The following is a 23,074-nucleotide window of genomic DNA, read 5'->3' as shown; positions in this document are numbered from 1 at the left end:
AACGTTGTTGTTTTACCTGCTTTTAACTATTTATACTGTTCCATCGGGGACTGGATTGTTTTTAGTGTTATTATGTGTGAAATGTTTTAAATTTCATGTGCGATGCTCCGGTATTCCCTGGGGAACGTCTTTTCATTTTGCACTGTACAACTGTTGCTTGCAAGATGACAATAAAGGTTGATTGATTGATTGTTATTATGGCTTATCATCCACAATCAGTAACCCGTGCCTGCCCTCTCCCCGTAGCCCTTGATTTTGCTAGCCCCTAGAGCTGCATCTAACTCTTTTAAATTCATCCAGTGAATTGGCCTCTACTACCTTCTGTGGCAGAGCATTCCACAAATTCACAAGCCTATGGTTGAACATTTTTTTTCTCATCTCAGGTTTAAATGGCCTCCCCTTTATTCTTAGACTGTGTCTGTGACTCTGTGGAGAGTAGTTTTACTCTCTTGAACCAGGGACCATAGTTTAAGAATAAGGGGTAGGCCATTTAGAACTGAGATGAGGAAAAACTTTTTCACACAGTTGTGAATTTGTGGAATTCTCTGCCTCAGAAGGCAGTGGATGCCGATTCACTGGATGCATTCAAAAGAGAGTTAGATAGAGCTCTTAGGGCTAGCGGAATCAAGGGGCATGGGGGAGAAGGCAGGAACTGATTGTGTATGATAGTGTATGACACTGATTGTGTATGCTTCCCAGAGCTATAGCGGCTCTGAACCGGCCCTGCTGAGTGCCCCCCACCCCCATGGACTGTCTCCCTCGGATGGTCACGTCGCACAGACACATCTGCACTTTAGTCTGTTTGAACTGTCTTGACTATTTTACTGTTGTAATGTTCTTTTTACAAACCATGTTCTCGAGGTATCTAAATCTAAATTGTATTAGTTATTTAAGTTATGCCATCGGATGGAAGCTGCAAACCCAAATCTCGTTGCACTTATGTGCAATGACAATAAAATATATTATTATTATCAGCCATGATCTCATTGATTGGTGGTGCTGGCTCGAAGGGCCAAATGGCCTACTCTTGCACCTCTTGTCGATAGAACAAGTCTGCCAAAGGCTGACTTGTTCTATTCCCCCAACTCAGTAAACCCAGGGTGCAATGTGCGCAGAAAAATCACCGTGGAAGAACTAAAGTGGAATAAAACATTTAAATAAAACTGTCCCGCATTTTTGCGCACAATTAAAGATCACATTTTTGGGGGATTTGTCAGTGAGTTGGGCGTCTACCTCAAGGACAGGCGTTAATAACGTCATAATCTGAACGACACGCCCAGTAAATACTAACTATGAAACTAAGCCAAACGCAAAGTGCTGGAGGAACCCAGTGGGTCGGGCATTTGTGCAGGTGATGGACAGATTACATTTGGGGTCGGGGTCTTCTTCAAACTGATGAAGTAGGGTGGAACCATCTGGGGAGAAAGGAAGTGGGATCAGGACAAAGCAAAGCCAGGCTGATGCAAAGATCATGGAGCGGCTGATGTCTGACACACAGTTTCCACGCCGCTCCTCAAGTATGCATGTTTGGCCGCGCAGAGTATGCCGGGAGCCGTAGTCCCCGGTCCCATCGAGGCGCTTTGATATTCGACCAGGGGAAATACAATGACCACAGTGCTTCGCGCGGGGGGCGGGGTTTAATCGTGAGCTGTCATCTGCAGCCGCTGGGAGTAACCCCGGGCTCGCGTGTCAGCTGACTTGGAATATTCAGACATTGGATTCGAATTTAGAATTAGAACGCGGTGCTGTCCGGCCCCTACAATGTTACATTTGGCCGGTGCTGGCTCTTGACCGAGTGCAAGGACTCTCTTCCCCCCCACTGCTGCCTTTCTCCCTTGTTTCCAATCACCGGACAATAAGCAAGACTTTGAGCTTTTATTTTTGCAATCGCTTTCTTTCAGCCTTCGCAATGCTGCTGAGGAGAGTTCTTCGCCCGTCCCAGACTCTCTTGTGCAGCGTCGGCTTTGGGAGTAAAACTGAAAGGAGTGGATTCCTCCCTCGTGTTTCACCGCTCGCTCGCCCGACCACCGCGGAACCGGCTCTTTGCCGACAGGGATATGGCACACACTCGTCTAAGGAACCACTGGAGCCGCTGTCCACGGCGCATGGAGCCCGCGACTTTGTGTACAGCCTGCACTCCAAGGAGAGGAAAAGTCTGCTTGAGGAGCTCCAGAAATTCGAGTCCATTTCTGCGGAACAAGGTGAGAGGGCAGATGTGACGGAGAGGACGTGGCTAGAGATGGGAGGGCGAGCGGAAGTACACACGAATAACTCTTGTAAATGGATCGTTACAAATCTCTTGGGTAAATCGGTGAGGGGTAGGTAACGCTGGAGACGGGCTAAGCCGCATATCGGCCGGAGAAGGGGACGTTGTGTTTGGGTAGTACGCTAGTTGGTAACGTGCACACGTGGCTGGGACGAGGGAGCAGTTCGGACACAACGAGTAGAGTAAATGGACAAATGCCCAGGCGCGAAGAAGTCAGTACTTGGTCATTCTGATGGAAAATATGAACATTCGGGGAAATACATTGGGGGGGATATTTGTAAGTTCGTTTACCTGTGGTAGGAGATCAAAAATAGATGGGTATAGATTAATGTGAGAACAATGAATTTTAAAGAGGATTTGATTTGATAGATTTTTTTGAACAGTGTTTGGTTGATATGTGGAACTCGCAGCCAGACGAGGTGGTGAAGGAAATCACTGCATTTCAAAGACGTTTAGGGAAGTGCTTCAACTGTCAAGACATAGAAGGATACGGACTTAATGCGGGGCAAATGGGATTCGTAAAATGGGCAATAGCCATTTCGAAATTACCCCCAAAAAACTTCATTCGAGGTTTTGGGGTTACGCGGACTGATCTCTTTTTCTTGGCAATGTCAACACACGGGGGTGTATAACAAGTCTAACACGAAATGCTGGAGTAACTCAGCAGGACAGGCAGCATCTCTGGAGAGAAGGAATGGGCGACTTTTCGGGTCGATACCCTTCTTCAGACAAGGCTGCCGGAGCGATTAAGATTTGCTCTTTTAAAGTTGCCAAATCCAGCAGCTGTTCATTTCCACCAATTTATTTCTAAGTTTCTTATTTTCCGAAGTATCTTTTTTATTCTTCCCAGTTTGTTCGTTCATAGTCTGTGACAGAAAAATATTTCCATCACAGACTGTGTTCATATGTGTTTTACAATATTTAAATCTGGAGCTGGCGTTAGGGCACTTCAGGAAGATTCAGATCTTATTTTTGATAAGATTATACATTCGGGCGTTGTAATTATAATTGGTAAGAATTTGAGTTGAGCTGCTCGGATCATCGTTGAAGTAACGTTAGAGTGAAAACAATTCAGGGAACGGGCAAGCCAAATGCTGCCCGATGTCCCCACAAGTTGTGTATCAGAACACGAATGGGAAATGGACCATTGGTATCGGTAATGACGTTAGTTCGCACTGTGTTGCCCATTCCTAGGGCTAAGGTCGGTGGGACTGGTCGATGAAGTGCAGACAAAGAATTATTAGAAAAGGGGTAAAAATGTGGCAAGGATGACGGAATGAGTCGCCATCCTGGTTTAATTTATAGAATGTAGCCATGTTCTACACAGTGGCACTCGTTGACGGGCAGATTGTCTTATTCCGGTACTATCAACTTCGACCCGTCCCTCGGTTTATTGAGTCTGTGGAGGGCGATGTCCGGCGCCCGGCGAAGGAGGCAGAACACATTTGTTAGATAAAATGATGGATATACTCAGCACTTTGAGTGTGAACCGTCATCACCCTCAACCAGAGAGTTTCCTTCTCCAGACGCTGTCTGACTGCCGAGTATCTCCAGCAGTCTGTCTTTATATTCCCGATTTCTACCCACTATTGGGACATTGATTACTTGATCGGCTTGTTTGGTCGATTTTACCTTTTTGCTCGGAGGAAGCGTGAAACTGCAGGGAACCAGTGTAGATTTACTGGCGCCGCATATCAGAGACAGATTATCAGTTGGTTTCAACCTCGCATTGGGCATCCCGGCGGTAACACCCACTGTCCACTTTAAGTGCTGAGTTACTCTAGCACTTTTTTTTTGTAAACCAGCATCCGAAGTTCCTTGTGTCTCCTCCCTAGTCACACTGCACCTTTCACCTCCATCCTACACTCTTCTCCCATCCCCAATTTCCCCTTTACCCTTTTATCTCACCTCTTTCCTCACTTCGCTTCCCCCCTCCTCACCCATATCCTTCTCTCAGCATTACATTTCACTCGCATCTTTTCATCCTTTTCACATCTAGCCTTTGCCAGTGCAGGAACAGGCCCTTCAGCTCACCGGGTCCGTGCCGACCAGCAATCCCCGCATATTAACACTATCCTACACACACCAGGGACAATTAAAAAAAAAAAAAAAAATTACCAAGCCAATTTACCTACAACATAGAAACATAGAAAATAGGTGCAGGAGTAGGCCATTCGGCCCTTCGAGCCTGCACCGCCATTCAATATGATCATGGCTGATCATCCAACTCAGTATCCTGTACCTGCCTTCTCTCCATACCCCCTGATCCCTTTAGCCACAAGGGCCACATCTAACTCCCTCTTAAATATAGCCAATACGTCTTTGGAGTGTGGGAGGAAACCGAAGGTCTCGGAGAAAACCCACGCAGGTCACGGGGAGAACGTAAAACACCATACAGACAGCACCCGTAGTCGGCATCGAACCTGGGTCTCCGGCGTTGCATTCGCTGTGAGGCAGCAACTCTACTGCAGCGACGTGCCGCCCACAAGCCAACCAACTGCCAATCACCCCCTCCATTTTGCCTGTATGCATCTATCACTTCCTGGCTTTGTCCTGCACCCATCTCCCCTTTCCAGCTTCCTCCCTCTACTCGATCAGCCTGAAGAAGGGTCCCAACCTAAAACATCACCTGTCCATGCCCTTCAGAGATGTTGCTTGACCCACTGTGTTACTCCAGCACTTTGTATTTTTATTTGAAAATCCATATTAGAGAGGATGCTTCAGAAGAGGGTTAGCTCCCATTTTGAAGAGGATGGGTAACGCAAATGAGTTTTTTGAGGAGGTGACGAAGGTGATCAATGGAGAAAGTGCGGTGGATGTTGGCAACATGGATTTTAGTAAGAAATTTGACAAGGTCCTCCATGGTGGGATAATAATAATAATAATAAATTTTATATTTAATGGGCGCCTTTCATACAAAATCTCAAGGACACCTTACATAGTAATCGGAATAAAAACATATAATCGGAGTAAAACAAGTAATTAAAGACATCACAATGACACAAATTAAAAACAGAATTCAATCCAAAAACAGAAAATCAAAAACACAGTGTGAAGAGAGAGCAGCGGCAACCAATTCGTGCCAGCGTCCACTCTCCCTTCACGGCAGCCATCTTGGACACAGACCTACAAGACTACAGTTAGACAAAAAAAAATCATCCCCCCACAGTGGATAGCACTGTGAAGGAAGGCACAATGTCCAGTCCCCACCCCTTGTTCACCCCAAAGTCAGGCCTATTGGGGCCACCGCAATTGCCTCTACGGAGGCCCGATGTCCCTGGCCGTTCTCACCGGGTGGTCTTGCCCCGGCGTCGGGAGAGTCCTTTCGGCGGCTGGGCCACTTGGAACGGCCGCTTCTTGGTTGGAGCCCGCGGCTGCCGAAGCCGACAAGGCCGCGCCGGTTTGGCGCTCCTAGGCTCCAGATGAAAAAGTCGGCGACCGCTCTCCTCACTGCCGCCTTGCCGCCTCTACGCACGCCGCCTCTCCGCTCCGCTAACCCGCAGCCCGGAGATGTTGCTCACGGCGGTCCAGCTCGCCAGAGCTCCAGCGCGGCGACCCAGGCAAGGCATCGCCCGCTCCGCTCCGCTCCGCTCCAGCGCTCCAATGCAGTGCCGCCACCCAGGCCGAGGTGCTGGGTGGTTCCCGCCAAGAAACGGCGCTCCAAGCCCGCTGGTAGGCCACGACGACGGGTCGACGGGCAGCCCGGAAAAAAGGCTGCCACACCGACCAGGTAGGGACCTATAAATAAAGTAACACCTACCCCCCCACATTAAAAGACCATATCCCCTACAAACAAAAAAACAGGACTCACTAAAAACTAAAAAAAAAAACGAATTTAAGACGGACGGCTGCTGCTAGCAGCCGTTCACCAAGATGGCTCCTCCTCCTCTGGGATGGTCCAGAATATTAAGATGCACGTAATTAATAGTGGCTTAGTCGTATAGATTCAGAACTGGATTGCTGCTAGAAGACAGATGGTTGTGGTGGAAGGACAATATTCATTCTGGAGGTCAGTGACCAGTGGAAGGTTTGCAGATGACACCAAGATTGCTGAGGTTGCAGATTGTGAGGAAGGCTGTATGTCAAGGCATACAGCAGGATGCAGATCAGCGACAAAAAATGGATGGAGAAGTGATAGATGGAGTTTAATCTAAGCAAGTGTGCAGTGTTGCACTTTGCGAGGTGAAATGTATGCTGAAAATATACAATTATTGGCATGACACTTTACCATCATTGATTTACAGAGAGATCTTGGAGTCAAAGTCCATAAATGCCTGAAAGTGACAACACAAGTAGATGGAGTTGTAAAGAAGCCATATGGTTTGCTTGTTTCCATAAGTCGAGGCATGGAGTATACGAGTCAGGAAGTCATGATGCTGCATTATAGGACACTGGTTTTGACCATATGCCTTTGGAGTGTTGCATGCAGTTCTGGTTGCCTCATTACAGGAAGGATGTAGAGGTTGTGTTCCATGTTCTAAATGCTTAAAATGTTATTTACAATGACAGAACATATCTGCATCAACTTTATTCCTCGTCGAAGTGACTTTGTTTTCTTTTTCACGTCTGATAGTAAAGATCTTAGCCTGGTTGTTATTTCTTTATATGTGGTCCAGTCCACTTCTTTGCTGTGCATGTCTTATGCACAGTCTTCTTCACACCGCATCAAATCCATTCATATTGTAAGATCAATGAATGGGAACAGAACACATCTTGTGGGGCCTGGTGATATTTATCAATGATTTAGCATCATAAAGGCTGGCAGTATCTTCAAAGACCCACACCATCCTGGCCACACAGTCATCTCCCTGCTACCTTCAGGTAGAAGGTACAGGAGCCTGAAGACTGCAACGACCAGGTTCAGGAATAGCTACTTCCCCACAGCCATCAGGCTATTAAACCTGGCTCGGACAAAACTCTGATCATTAATAATCCATTATCTGTTATTTGCACTCTATCAGTTTATTTATTCATGTGTGTATATATTTATTTTATAGTATATGGGCACACTGATCTCTTTTGTAGTAAATGCCTACTATGTTCTATGTGCTGAAGCAAAGCAAGAATGTCATTGTCCTGTCAGGGACACATGACAATAAACTAACTTGAACTTGAAGTGGCAAATGAGCTTATTCAAAAATGACAAGTGTATTCATTGCTCATTGGGTCAGGTGAGATCTCCAATGGATGCTCAATGAGCTCTGAGTAATAAAAGCAGAAATATTGTAACCTTTCAGAAGGTTTGGAAGCAGAAACATTTTAGATTTAAAGTTTAGATTTGGTTAACATTTTAGATTAAAAGTTATTCGTCAGAACTCTCAATGGTCCTTGAAATGCTGAGCAGGGTAAATGGATTGTTTCAAACAGCTAATTCTATCACAATAGGTTGTGAACATTGATCCTGATAGATCTGCTCTGTGGTCTCTCTACGAAGAGCTTTGCAATGCAGCATATGAGCTGGCCAATGTCACAACCCTTTTGAAAGAAGTGAATGTGTATTTGATCTTTGGCCAGGCTTACAAATGTGCAGGTTGCATGCATTAATATATGGAGCGCTATTGCGGAGCGGAGCGGGCGATGCCTTGCCTGGGTCGACGCGCTGGAGCTCCGGTGAGCTGTGACCGCCGTGTTCAACACCTCCGGGCTGCGGGTCTGCGGAGCGGAGCGGGCGGCACCGACTCTAACATCGGGAGCCTGGGAGCTCCAAACCGGCAACGCCTTGCCGGCTTCGGATGCCGCGGTCCCCAGTTACGAAGCGGCCGTTCCAGGTGGCCCAGCCACTGTGAGGACTCTCCCGGCGCCGGGGCAACACCACCCGGCCAGAACGGCCAGGAACATCGGGCCTCCGTAGAGGCAATAGCGGTGGCCTCAATAGGCCTGACTTTGGGAGAACTGGGGATGGGGACTGGACATTGTGCCTTTCCCCACAGTGGCAATCATTGTGGGGGGATGATTTTTTTTTTGTGTGTAAGTTAATATGTTAGTCTGTGTCCAAGATGGCTGTCGGAAAGGAGAGTGGACGCTGGCGCGCTTTAGCTGCCGCTGCTCTCTCTTCACATTGTGTTTTTGATTTTTTGTCTTTGGAGCGATTTCTGTCTTTAATTTGTGTATTGGTGATGTCCTTATTATTTATTTTACTCCGACTATATGTTTTTTCTCTCTTGTTAATCACTGTAAGGTGTCCTTGAGACTTTGAAAGGCGCCCGCAAATAAAATTTATTATTATTATTATTATTAATTAATGAAGTGTTTATTTTCTGAATTTGTACAACTGTGTCTATCACCACTCCAGATATCTTGTCAAATTCAATTTCAAGCATTTGATGATAGCTTGAGGCAGTGTTGAACAACATGTAACATTAAGAATAATACTGTCTAAAATTAATGGGTGCAACTTTTCCAAGTCTCACATTTGGGATAAAGTTAACAATATTCATTACAGCATCATGTTCATTATCTGTGACTTATGAAACGTCACCCATAAAGGGCCATTTTCCCACTTGTTTTATTCCTCCTTTTCTATGTCTTTCAAGTATGCTGGATAAATAATTCTAACCAAGTTTGTTTGGGCAAGTAAGCACACTTATATCTTGTCTCTTAATGAATTGTTCGGTTTCTTGCGTGATATTTTGCAATTGAGAATGCTTTGTCAAATTCAAGATGTGCCACTTATTGAGACGTGATTCTGTGCTGTGTTGAGGGATATAGTGGTTGGTTGTTTTGCTTTGGATATCAGATTGGAGTCTGTCTTCAATTTAATATTTTGATGGTGATATAATTTGCAACACAGCTCTCAAAGTGTATAGAAAACCCTTGGTGATGTAATTAAGTTCTTCAAGTCATGCAAGTGGAGTTTTTTTTATTAATTGCCAGCCTCTTCCCCCCTCAAAGTGGAATACACATCAATCACAATCACGACATACTTTATTAGCCAAGTATGCTTTGTAACATACGAGGAATTTCATTTGCCAAGTCAGTCGTACAAATAATGCTTTGTAACATACGAGGAATTTCATTTGCCAAGTCAGTCGTACAAATAATAACAACAGCACACAAAATACATTTTAACATAAACATCCACAACATCCTCCACATTCCTCACTGTGATGGAAGGCGAAAAAAAAGTTCAGATCTCTTCCCTTCTATGCTCTCCCATAATCGGGGGGCCTTGAGCCCTCCGTTCACAGGATGATCTTGACTCCTGTAGCCAGCTGGCGGCGTTTGAGCCCTCCGCATCGGGGCAATCAGCTCCTGCATCGGGGGGAAGTCAGCTCCCCCGCGCCGGCGATCAGACCCCACGTCGGGACTGGTCGAGCCTCTGCGGAGTTGGAGCTCCCGACTGGTCTCTCCCGAGACTGCGAGCTCGTGATGGTAAAGTCCGCAGGCAGCGGTTGGAGCGATCCCAGGCAAAGGATTGACTCGACCCGCGGTGGGGCTCAAAGTCAGTCTGAGGAGGCCTCCAGCTCCATCGATGGTAAGGCAAGGCAAGTTTATTTGTATAGCACCTTTCAACAACAAGGTAATTCAAAGTGCTTTACATAAAACATTAAAAGCATTGGAACGAAACGCATATGAAATGACATTTAGATGTAAAACGATTATTAGATTATTCAGATAAAATAATTACAAAATTAAAAGCAATCAAATAAAATATTTAAAATAGAATAAAACCAGGAATAGAAGTTACAGTGCAGTATAGGTAATTAATAAATTGTATTGTTTACTGAAAGGCAGCGGCAAACAGAAAAGTCTTCAGTCTAGATTTAAAAGAGCTGAGAGTTGCAGTAGACCTGCAGTTTTCTGGGAGTTTGTTCCAGATATGTGGTGCATAAAAACTAAATGCTGCCTCTCCATGTTTAGTTCTGACTCTGGGGACACAGAGCAGACCTGTCCCAGACGATCTGAGAGGTCTGGGTGGTTCGTAGCTAAGCAGAAGATCAGAAATGTATTTTGGCCCTAAACCATTCAGTGCTTTGATGGTAGGCTGCAGAGCTACAGGGATGCATTCCGGGAAGGTAAGAAACTGAAAAAAACCTTTCCCAGATGCCCTCCCCCTCCTCCACGTAAAACAAACCGGAGAACATTTACACATACTTTTAAAATGCACAAAAAATAGACAGACTGTTGGCGGGGCTGCCAATCATGCGACGTCCCTGGTGGTCAGTTTTTTAAATATTGTTGCAAATATAGTGCTCCAATATTTAGCAACAAGACTGAGTTGAGGTTGTGAAATCTGCTGCAGGATTAGATGAATCTGGGTCAGAGAGATGGATTGCAAACCTCTGGGATTATTTAGAGGAGGCAAGAGTCCCAAGACGGAGACTGGCAACTCCACCAAATGCTAAAATAGAAGTTGCGGACTCTGGAAGTAGGAATGCTGGTGACATCTCGACTCGCGTGGTTGGCGGATTGAATAATTTTGCCTGTTGTGTTAGAGGCTGGAAATGTGTTATCTATAATTAAACTGCAGAAAGTTAAAATACATTGACAGCTTTAGTCATTTGCCAGCATGGTGGCCGAGTTAATAGTGATGGGGATTAAGGTTTCTTTTTAGGCATGCCTGCAGGTGCTGTTCCCATGTAGCTGCAGCATGTAGAATATGACCAAGGTGGAACGTCAGTGAATTGCAGAGGTGAATTATGTTGCTGTTGGTTATTTAGGAATTGGTTGACATTGAACAGAATGCCAGGCACACAAGTAATGGATGAATAGAGGGCTCCCCAGGGGTTACAAATGAGCTGACTTGCAGAAATTTGACCTTGCACAAATCCTCTCGTAGATACTTAAAGCATTTCGCGATCAGGTAATAATAAAATGTTTTTTAGTATTTATCAATGACTGGAAACTATATGTTCCATTAGATTAATTGTGGGGAGGGTTTGGATAATTATTCAATAAAATGGAAGAATTATAGTACGTGTGTGCAGAGTGATTATGATATGGATTACTATAGAAAACAGGTATTTCTGGAGAAATTGTGCTATGAACATCTCTCAGGAACAAAACCCATGTGTAACCCAGTGCCTGTACAAACATTGCATGATGCAGGTTCAAGTGTAATTTAGACTAGGACTTAGGAGAGGTGCTTGTGGGTGAGGGGATTTCTTTGAGCATTGATTAAATTTGAAGACCTGTAATGCACATTGTGTTCATGCATTTAAAGCATGTTAAGATAATAAATCACTGCTTTGGAGTACAAGAATAACAATGAAATATGTTTTATTGATCCTTGTGCTTCAGTGAGGGCTATGGTAAGAGCACGAAAATATACTCGCGATGGGTGGTCTCTTGGTACATATTAGTCCTAAATATTTTCGGTGCACTCAAAACCTCCCCTCTTACAATCATCAAAATGTTTTGAGTTAATCTTCGAGGTGGACAGATTGCCGCAAGTTGTAATACTCCTGGGAGGTACGTTACCCAGACATTGCATCAGCATGTGCTCTGGCCTATTTTAAAAAAAAAACTCCTTAGTTACTTGTCGGTTCCAAGGTGTAATTATATGGTTTTATTCCTAGCCATTGCAACCATTTGCTCAAATATTTTTTCCTGTACATAAACTCTACCAAATTCTGTATTTCTCAATCGTTTTCTTTTATCAGTTGGTGTTTTATCTGATGTAAAATAGTGAGTTATAAAATAAAGCACAAAATGTAGGTATGTTACAATACTTACCTTCAGCGGCGCTGCAATTCTGCCACTGACCGTGTGCGCGATTTTGGCGCGTTTGAGGGGGGCAGGGTTAAAACGGGGTTTTTTCCCGACCTGGTCCTGAATTATATTTTGTTGGAGTGCAAGATGTTGCTAAAGAATCGTTCCGACGGCCGTTCTGTGTGGTTTTTAAAAAAAATTCACCCGACAAGTTAATCGCTGGAGTGATTTTAAAATCAGCTTCTGAAGCCGTCAATGCCGACAACAGGGACGGATTTTATGGAGGACCAGGTAAAAGAAAGTCGTTTATTTTTATGTATAAAAGTGTTTCTTAAGATGTATTTAATTCGCATTTTAAGTTGCGAAATGGTAATTTTTTCCCCCGAAGAACCGGCAGTGTATTTGCTGCCGATATGGGGGAATAAATTCACCGCATCCTGAACGTTCCAAATGATCCCGTTCCAGAAAATCCCACTCGCAAGCTGATTTAAATGGCCATTAATTTACAGATATTAAACATTAAATTCCTTCCATTTGGCCTATAAACCCATGACAATGAGATTTAAAAATTATGTTATATTCTGAATTCTTGTGTGAATGTTATTTGGACACTTAGGCTATTTAAAAATGTTAATCTATTCTTAAGAAATGGATAGATGTTTAGATCTAGTAATTGAATTTTGTAATTAGCTACAATTGGGTAACTAACTAATTATATGCTTTAATTTCAAGTCATCTAAGTAAGATTGTTTCATATTTGTTTCAGAATGCTTCAATCTATAATAACTGAAAATTTCTTTCAGTTCTCTTAAATTTTAAGAAAGTTATCGGCTTTTAAATGTTCTCGATCACAGCTTTTGTGTAAAGTCAATGAAAAAGCAATAGGGAACAAGATGCCAATTTCCGAGTATGAAAATGGACATAACTTTTTTAATACTGAAGATATGAAAGTGAATTAGGTGTCAAATTAAACTTCTTTTTATGCTTTATCTGATGGGATAAATTAAAGACTTGATTTTTTAAATCTCAAAATTTTGTAACATTGCTAAAATGCTACAAAACTTCAGCAGGCAATACACAATAGATAATAGAGAATAGGTGCAGGAGTAGGCCATTCGGCCTTCGAGCCAGCACCGCCTTTCAATGTGATCATGGCTGATCATCCACAATCAGTACCCCGTTCCTGCCTTCTCCCCATATTAGGCAGGTTAGGCAATGGAAGAAAGTTCATTGTTAACTGCACTACTTTCTCCACTGATGGATGGTGCTGGGCTGCTGAATATGGTAATGATTTACCATGTTCACTCCCCAGGCAGGCATTGATTGGTGTTTGTTCTTAGTACTTTTCAAGTAGGAAGAGATTATTGGCCAATCTTTGCAAACAATGGTCCAATATATTCCCTTACCTCCAGTCTTCTCCCCGTAGCACTACAAATCAATCTCTTTAATTCTGAATTGAAATTGGCTTTTGAAATTGCTTAATTGCTTAATTGCTTAACAGTTGATCTTTGAACCTAATTGTGTTCTGCAACTATTTTTGAATGTGCCAATTTCCACTGGCTACATTAAATTGTTGAGATTGGATAAGATCAAACATAAAAGATGATTTGCATGTAATGTACTGCACTATGATGTCTATGTTATTACATTGTAGTAATAAACTGGGCTTATTTGTTAGTAGCCAGTTTATTTCTCGTATAATTATTTGGCAAATATTTTTGAATTATTGTAACATGCTGTTCTAGAGCCCCCCCCCCCATGTACAAATTTACAATATTAAAGGATCTGAAGATACATTGAGAAATCAATTAAAATGGGACATAAATTGTGTTTTTTGATAAATAGCAGTTTATACAATGTGTTATATACAAATGCATTCATGATGGAAATGCATGACGAAATGAATCTGTTTCACTGCAATTAAACCATTTTTCGCATCTGTGGTTTTCTTGACTTGGCATTGGTAGCACTGTCCCGATACCCATTCTGTCAAAGTCCAGTTGTCTTTCAATTACCTATACGTTTTAATAGAATATATCTGAACCTGAATTGCCATAAATAGTTGGACTCAAGTAAAGCATTTAAATCCCATCACCTTTCCTTCCTTGTGTGAACCTTTAGCTTCCCACCATTACTCAAGCAGGTCATGTTTAAGAAGTCAGTCAGGGTCGCTGTATTTTCAACATGTCTCCTGTAACAATGGATTAAATGATGCAATGGCCTTGCAGGGCTCTCACTAAACTTTTTTCCCCTGTTGCCAGCCGGGCAACCTAGGCAGCTTTTTAGGTTGCATGACGCGTGCAATAATGTGCTCGGACGAAGTGCGTAGTTACCAGTGAATGAAGCATTCACATATTGTTTCTGCTTCAAATAAAGTCACAAACTAAACATATTCACCAATCAAGACATGATATATACCACAATGACATGCAGCAAAATTATAATACAATATCTCAACTCTTTTTACACATTGCAATTAATGCAATTTCTATTATTTCTTTCCACTTCCGAACAAAAATGTGGTTGGATTATTCAGCATATGATCAACCTGTGTCAATAAATCCTGGACCATGGTAACATATATGCTTAACCATGCACACTACAGATTGATGCAAGCATGTTTTCTGTGAAGGACCAAAAATTACCATGACGTGGCCATAGCATGGGTCGTTATTGCTATTGGCACAGAAACACTCTCGCTTCCCACATAATTTATCCACAACAAAATATACAGGTTGCAAGGAAACTTTTACAGCATTTTATGATAATAGCTGTTAAAACCGACCATACCCATCTGACAGGTTAAACATTACACTAACTGACAAGAGATGGTCAAAGGACATAACTGTAGCAAATGTTCTTTTGCTAATATGTTTAAAGGTGTTAAAACACCACATTACCGGACATTGTGATGTGAACAGCAATGAAGATACCCAGTTTGTACGCACCAGATTTTAAAAAAATTGTTGATAAACGCTTTTTCCATCATTCCCACTTCAGAATTAACATTCAAATTTCAACTGAAATAACTCCTGACCAAATTTGTGATGTATATGACTGACTGTAGAAGTAAAACCTGGATAAATCCAATGTATAATTGTGAATGTTGCTGATTAAATAACTACTGTACTGATACTCCATATTAAGAGCATTGAGTTGCCATTAAAATGAATTCTGTAATAACATGTCAACGGTAGCAGAGACAATCGAACACTGCAGTTTTAATGTTTCACGTGTTCACAATTTAATCCATCTTTATGGATTAAAACAAATAATAACATTGGGAATTAAAACACATTTGATTGCATTCCGTTATCAAACATAGTTAATGTTCGCTCTGAAGACATTTCCAGCACAATAGGGTCGGGGGGATGAGAAAGCAATCGGTGCAGAATGGATGAATTGAGGCAACACCGGCATCATCGCCCCGCTGCCTTAGCCGACCCTGTCTACCGCCAAGTGCCGCCGCCTAAGGGGGAGGCAGTTGGGATCTCCTCGCCACCGCCTCCCCTCCTCCGCCAGCCAACAGGAAGGTGCGGGGCCGATTGGTGCAGGTGCTTCAGGGGGCGAAGGGGACCTTCCTTCCTCCCTCCCGGCCTCGGCGTGCGGGAGGGTTTGTTTTGAAAGAAGTTATTATTGTGGGCGACAAAGATCCTACAGCGAGCTCGGGATCTTTGCTGGCAAGCAGCGGCTGCTATCATGGTGGGCGGGGTGCGGGTGTTGGAGGAGGTGGAGCCGCTGTCACTGTGCGGAGCCCGTGATTCGCTCCGACCCTCCGTCAACCCGCACCTAGTATCTTTGCCCCGCACTACAGCCGCTGCCGACACGAAACGTCACGTTCCTTGTCTCCAGAGATGCTGCCTGACCCGCTGAGTGACTCCAGTTTTTTGTATCTATCTTCGGTATAAACCAGTATCTGCGGTGCCAAGCCAGGCAAATTGACTCGGCATTTAGGTTGCCCGGTGTCATTTTAGGTGGCCATTGGCAACCGCTAATTTTGAGCCCGGACTTGGAGAGCTGGAGTGGAAAATAGCAAATATATAGTCTGGAAATTCCAATAAACATTATAAAAGGGCTTATTTCCTTCTGCCTCTGAAAAACTGGCTGTAATTTTAAGAGATGCTTTGAACAAGTGCAGTGGTGGATTTTATGGCCATCCATAATTATTGAATTGACTCTCGTCAGGATACGTAGTTGAATAGGCAGCAGAGTTATGAGCTATGGTCTTGTATGTGTTTGTAGTCATCATGTGCAGTGTTTAATGAATATATATTCCAGGAAAAGATACGCATTGATCAGAATTGCTGTCTTTAATTTCCTAGTAATTGCCAAGAGTTGTATTAATTTTTGGAAAGTTAATCTTCTTTGTGCTCTTTAATCACTCAAACTTTGACCACTTCAGTCCTGTTTGCATTGCAATAACTAACTGTTATTAAATAAGAAGAGTCTTGACCCAAAACGTCATCCATTCCCCCCCCCCCCCCCCCCCCCCCGAGATGCTGTCTGTCCCGCTGAGTTACTCCAGCATTTTGTGTCTACCTTCAAGTAAAATTAATATTTAGCATGGCTGTCACTTTTATCAGACGGTGCACATTTAAATTCTTCGCAATTTTCACCCCGTCATTAGTCTGTGATGCAGTTATTTTATATTGATCACAGTGAGATTTTCAGCCATTCTGCAAAATACCTATGAGTGTGTTTTCGAGGTCAGTACTGATTGATGGGATAGGTGCATGGTGCCTAATCATTACTGATGGAGAATGTAGTGGAGAGAAAATTTTCTTCACTAAAAGGGTTGTCATTTGAAGTTGCCTTTATTAAGAATTTGTAACTCGGTCAAAACTGCTTTGGAAATGCCCCATCTACACAATGTTGGTGTTATTAGTGGAGTAGACAATTCTTGGATCTCTGCAATTTTAAATAGTGATGTCAAATCCATAATTTTCCAAGGAAACTAACAGTAACAGCTACAATATAAAAATCCATGCAATCCATGGATATTTTATGAAAGTTTTTTTTAAATTCCACTGCTTTCAGCCAAGGGCCCCTTGAAAGTAAGGCTCCAAGTCGGTGATTTCTGCATCTGAATAGAGATACAAAAAATATTCCCACCCCATCATTGCGACAGCTTGTTCTGCTGAATTTCTGCTTCTGATTATCAGCTGACAGTTCATTATAAACAGTCTCAATCCGAGGTTAACTGAAGACTGTATAAAACTGGTGATAGGTCTTCAAGTTCCAAAGTTGTTTTTGTTTAAATTCTTAGATTTTTGCAAATGAGAGATATTAATTTTAAGTTGTTTTATCTTTCCACAGTGAGTCAAAATTAAAACTTTTTTTTTGGAAGCAATGGGCATAGCTGAAAATGTATGAGTGATCTTGAATAAAATATAATTAGATTTCCGCATCGTATTATCCTATCTTTCCTTTTTCAGCTATCCAATCTAATCTGTCTCAACCACTGGCCCAGGAAATGAATTTTGCAACTCATTACTTTCTGTGGGAAGAACTACTTGTGCGTTCTGTTCTAAATCTCTTCTGTTTGATCTATTTATATTACGTTGAGCTAGACAGCCTTAAGATTCTTTCGATCTGTCTTCTTGCTTCATCATTTGTGTTGCATACTTATTTTATAACTTTATTAAGCTCTCCACTTGACAAATACAGTGACTAATAAATATACAAAATGCCACAGAATATGTTCTCATTGCATATCCATTTGGGTTATTGAAGTACATGAAATTGCACTAGGGCTCGCTGATAGAAAAGCAACTTCTCATTGTGTTCAGGTGATTGCATTAGCAGTTGCCTGAAGGAGAGCAATAAAAGTAGACTGCACCTGTTTCGCCTGATTACAATGAATGGAAAGTCAAAGTTCAAAAATGCACGAATAATCATTGTAATTTAAACTTTCAGATATGTTAACAGCTTCCCATTCAAGACTTCAGATAGAATCAGGCCATAAAGCCATCACATCAAGTTGTATTTTAACTATAACAGCATCACACAGCAAGAAATAATCTGCAAAAGTCTATTTTGGGAGGCCAGATGGTGCAACGGATTTTGCTGCGAAAGCTTCAATGCTTTGATTAGACATCCTTTACAGTTTTAATTTTTTTTTAATGTAATGTTTTGGTTCCAAGCCAGGCTTCAACCATTTGATGGTCAGAATGCGGTATTCTCCTGTGAAACATTTTAGGATGATTTATTGATGGCATTGAGGCAGAAACTCCAGTAATCTGGTGGCCTTTTTTCTTTGGTCCAGAACTTGCAGATTTGCTGTAATTCTGACTAACTCCAATTAATACTCGAATGCTTGCATTTTGCTATTTTAATGCATTCACGTTATAGGAGTAGAATTAGGCCATTCGGCTCATCGAGTCTACTACGCCATTCAATCATGACTAATCTCTGCCTCCAAATCCCATTTTCCTGCCTTCTCCCCATAACCCTTGACACCTGTTCTAATCAAGATTTTGTCTGTTGCTCTCTTAAAAATCCACTGACTTGGCATCCACAACCCTCTGTGGCAATGAGTTCCACAGATTCACCACCCTCTGATTAAACAAGTTCCTCCTCATCTCCTTTCTAAAGGAGCGCCCTTTAATTCTGGGGCAATAACCTCTGGTCCCAGACTCACCCACCAGCAGAAACATCCTTTCCACATCTATCCCTTTCATTATTCTGTAAGTTTCAATGAGGTCCACCCTTAACCTAAACTCCAGCGAGTAGAAGCCCAGTGCTGTCAAGCGCTCATCAGCTGGGCTCAATTTCAAGAGAGCGTTAGATTTAGCTCTCAGGGCTAAGGGAATCAAGGGATATGGGGGGAAAAAGCCGGAATGGGGTACTGATTTTGGATGATCAGCAATGATCATATTGAATGGTGGTGCTCAAAGGGCCGAATGGCCTACTCCTGCACCTATTTTCTATGTGTCTAATTAGTTTTCTATTACATAGCAGTATAACAAATTTTCTAGTGAGTCGACGAGCAGGATATATCAAAGCACTCCAAACGCTGTCTCTGGCCACAACCCACCTGTGTTTCGAGTCCATAACCAAGGCCCTTCCTCTACCCTGGACCTCTGGATCATACCTCGAACCCTGGATCACACTCACTAGAGGCAAGTCTGCCATCTTCTGCATTCCAAATTTCCCTCGCTGTCGCCTACACATAATACAATTTTTTATTATCTCTCTTGCGGCGGAATTAGCCTTGATAACCCAATATTTTTTACGAAGTTGGGATAACATATAATTTTTTCCTCCATGTCCAATCTGTTCATGAATATGTCGTAATAATAGTGTCGTTATGTAAAAGTCCTTTGAGAGAATGATAGGACATTTAGCTTCTTCGGGCATTGCCAATTTATTTAGGCGACTGTCCATCCTCAGACCTCCCTCCAATACTGGGTCAAGCTTGTACAATTGACTGTTTCTTTTCACCCCATGGACCCCAGCTTCCAATGTTAATATTTCTTCTTTGTATTTCTGTCTTTGACAGAAAGAGATGATCGCATTTTCCACCTTGAGGAGATCATCAAGACGTAAACTTTGTACGCCACATGATGCTTCAAAATCTTGCATCTGCCTTTCAACATTTTCTTTTCGTATATCAGGATTCTCTTCTAGAATACTTTCTGTAATTTGTCTCCTTTGCCAAGCTGACAGCTATAACCTTGTTTTCTATTTAAGAAACCAGGCTACTGCAGTTATCAAATTATTCCATGATGAAAAGTGGGCAATTAAATTGTTCATGGTGTCATATGAATCTTCAGCAATCACATTCACCGTAATGTTTTGTTTAATTTCCCAATCATTAGCAGAGATTTCAAATCCGAGTTCAAGCTTTGGCCATTCTCTGCTTGGCTTACAAAGAAACCCTGGTCCATTGATCCATCTCTTGTTGCTTAGAAAGCAATCCTCTAGAGGCTTCGTCCGCAGGATTTTCTTTTGTGTTAATATATTTCCATTGTGAAACATTAGTAACTCCTAATACAAAAGAGACTCTGTTTGCTACAAATGTCATAAAGCATTTGTTTTCATTGTTGAAGCATTTAAGAACCGTAGTGCTATCGGTCCAGAAGATAGATTCTTCCAGTTGAAATTGTAGTTTCTTTTGCAGCATAATGTCAACTTTAACAGCTAATACTGCCGCAGTAAGTTCCATTCTGGGAATCGCCATTTGTTTTCAGTGGTGCCACTCGGGATTTTCCCATTAAGAATACAACATGTACTTCTTTGTTATAATTTTCCAGTCTTAGATGTGAAACAGTACCGTAACCACTTTCACTGGCATCCGAGAAATGATGCAATTGTGCACTTCTGATTTTACCAAAGTTTTTAGGCTTTATGCACCGATCCACCTTATGACCATATAACCATATAACAATTACAGCACGGAAACAGGCCATCTCGACCCTTCTAGTCCGTGCCGAACACGCATTCTCCCCTAGTCCCATATACCTGCGCTCAGACCATAACCCTCCATTCCTTTCCCGTCCATATAACTATCCAATTTATTTTTAAATGATAAAAACGAACCTGCCTCCACCACCTTCACTGGAAGCTCATTCCGCACAGCCACCACTCTCTGAGTAAAGAAGTTCCCCCTCATGTTACCCCTAAACTTCTGTCCCTTAATTCTCAAGTCATGTCCCCTTGTTTGAATCTTCCCTACTCTCAGTGGGAAAAGCTTATCCACGTCAACTCTGTCTATCCCTCTCATCATTTTAAAGACCTCTATCAAGTCCCCCTGTTACGACTCCCGAATGCAAGTACTTCAGAGCCACGTAACACAAGTCAAAAACCAGGTTCAGGTTCAAAAAACAGTTTTAATTATTCATTGGAACACAAAACTCAAACCTGATTTAAACAACCCAGTCAGGGATATGGATAAACCGACAAACAATTTAACAATGCTCCAGCCAGCCACGCCATGGGCCGTCGAACCGGAGATTCCAAAACCTGCCCAAAGAGATACAACCCTGAAACCAAAATACACGAAAACTCTAAGGTCAGCCCTTATCCGTCCCAATTCAATATCTGTTAACAAGGAATGGTGAAAATACACAAAGTTCTATGCCATGTGGGCAGGCTTCCTCGGCCCCCACCAACAGTCTGCTCATCAGTCAGAGTCTACGACGAAGAGAGGAGAATCCTGGGAAGCTCTGGTATTTATACTTCAGATGAGTCACCCGTCACCTGACGCAGCTTGGCCAATCGGGTACAGGAGCCTTTAACCCCTCGATTCCAGACTCACAGCCACGAGGCCTGTGCTTGGGAGAGAAACAGAGAGGTAAGTACATAGCATTCACCAGGGGGGGGGAGCGCCTAACACCCCCCCTTAACCTTCTGCGCTCCAAAGAATAAAGCCCTAACTTGTTCAACCTTTCTCTGTAACTTAGTTGCTGAAACCCAGGCAACATTCTAGTAAATCTCCTCTGTACTCTCTCTATTTTGTTGACATCCTTATTATAATTAGGCGACCAAAATTGTACACCATACTCCAGAATTGGCCTCACCAATGCCTTGTACAATTTTAACATTACATCCCAACTTCTATACTCAATGCTCTGATTTATAAAGGACAGCACACCAAAAGCTTTCTTTACCACCCTATCTACATGAGATTCCACTTTCAGGGAACTGTGCACAGTTATTCCCAGATCCCTCTGTTCACCTGCATTCTTTAATTCCCTACCATTTACCATGTATGTCCTATTTTGATTTGTCCTGCCAAGATGTAGCACCTCACACTTATCAGCATTAAACTCCATCTGCCATCTTTCAGCCCACTCTTCCAACTGGCATAAATCTCTCTGTAGACTTTGAAAATCTACTTCATTATCCACAACCCCACCTATCTTAGTATAATCTGCATACTTACTAATCCAATTTACCACACCATCATCTAGATCATTATTGTACATGACAAACAACAGTGGACCCAACACAGATCCATGTGGCACCCCACTAGTCACTGGCCTCCAACCTGACAAACAACCATCCACCATTACTCTCTGGCATCTCTCATTCAGCCACTGTTGAATCCATCTTGCTACTCCACCATTAATACCCAACCATTCAACCTTCTTAACCAACCTTCCGCGAGGAACCTTGTCAAAGGCCTTACTGAAGTCCATATATACAACATCCACTGCTTTACCCTCATCAATTTCCCGAGTAACGTCTTCAAAAAATTCAAGAAGATTAGTCAAACATGACCTTCCAGGCACAAATCCATGTTGACTGTTCCTAATCAGACCCTGTTTATCCAGATGCTTATATATTATCTCTAAGTATCCTTTCCATTAATTTGCCCACCACTGACGTCAAACTAACAGGTCTATAATTGCTAGGTTTACTCTTAGACCCCATTTTAAACAATGAAACAACATGCGCAGTACGCCAATCCTCCGGTACTATTCCCGTTTCTAATGACATTTGAAATATTTCTGTCATAGCCCATGCTATTTCTACACTAACTTCCCTCAATGTCCTAGGAAATATCCTGTCCGGATCTGGAGACTTATCCACTTTTATATTTCTCAAAAGTGTCAGTACTTCCTCTTCTTTGAATCTCATAGTTTCCATAGCTACTCTACTTGTTTCCCTTACCTCACATAATTCAATATCCTTCTCCTTGGTGAATACCGAAGAAAAGAAATTGTTCAATATCTCCCCCATCTCTTTTGGCTCTGCAGATAGCTGTCCACTCTGACTCTCTAATGGACCAATTTTATCCCTCGTTATCCTTTTGCTATTAATATAGCTGTAGAAACCCTTTGGATTTACTTTCACCTTACTTGCCAAAGCAACCTCATCTTCTTTTAGCTTTTCTAATTTCTTTCTTAAGATTCTTTTTACATTCTTTATACTCCTCAAGCACCTCATTTACTCCATGCTGCCTATAATTATTGTAGATCTCTCTCTTTTTCCGAACCGTGTCCAATTTCCCTTGAAAACCATGGCTCTTTCCAATTTTTACTATTTCCTTTCAACCGAACAGGGACATAAAGATTCTGTACTCTTAAAATTTCACCTTTAAATGTCTTCCATTTCTCTTCCACATCCTTCCCATAAAACAAAATGTCCCAATTCACTCCTTTTAAATCCTTCCGCATCTCCTCAAAGTTAGCCTTTCTCCAATCAAAAATC

The 23,074-nt window shown here is 42.4% G+C and overlaps 1 protein-coding gene across 1 annotated transcript in view; it reads left to right on the top strand.

Annotated features, from left to right (window-relative positions):
• The first annotated feature begins 1,652 nt into the window (after window positions 1-1,652).
• tmem65 (transmembrane protein 65) overlaps window positions 1,653-23,074 on the top strand; it is a 70,381-nt gene continuing 48,959 nt past the window's right edge. Inside the window, exons 1-2 of the mRNA XM_033018985.1 lie at window positions 1,653-1,802; window positions 1,902-2,201. Of these exons, the coding sequence (XP_032874876.1) occupies window positions 1,910-2,201 (292 nt within the window). The 5' untranslated portion in view covers window positions 1,653-1,802; window positions 1,902-1,909. The remainder of the gene's footprint in view (window positions 1,803-1,901; window positions 2,202-23,074) is intronic.

The sequence above is a fragment of the Amblyraja radiata genome, chromosome 4 (genome assembly GCF_010909765.2).
Source record: "Amblyraja radiata isolate CabotCenter1 chromosome 4, sAmbRad1.1.pri, whole genome shotgun sequence".
NCBI classification, from domain to species: domain Eukaryota; kingdom Metazoa; phylum Chordata; class Chondrichthyes; order Rajiformes; family Rajidae; genus Amblyraja; species Amblyraja radiata.
Note: the sequence above shows the minus strand (reverse complement) of the source record. Positions and strands in the feature narration are given on the sequence as shown.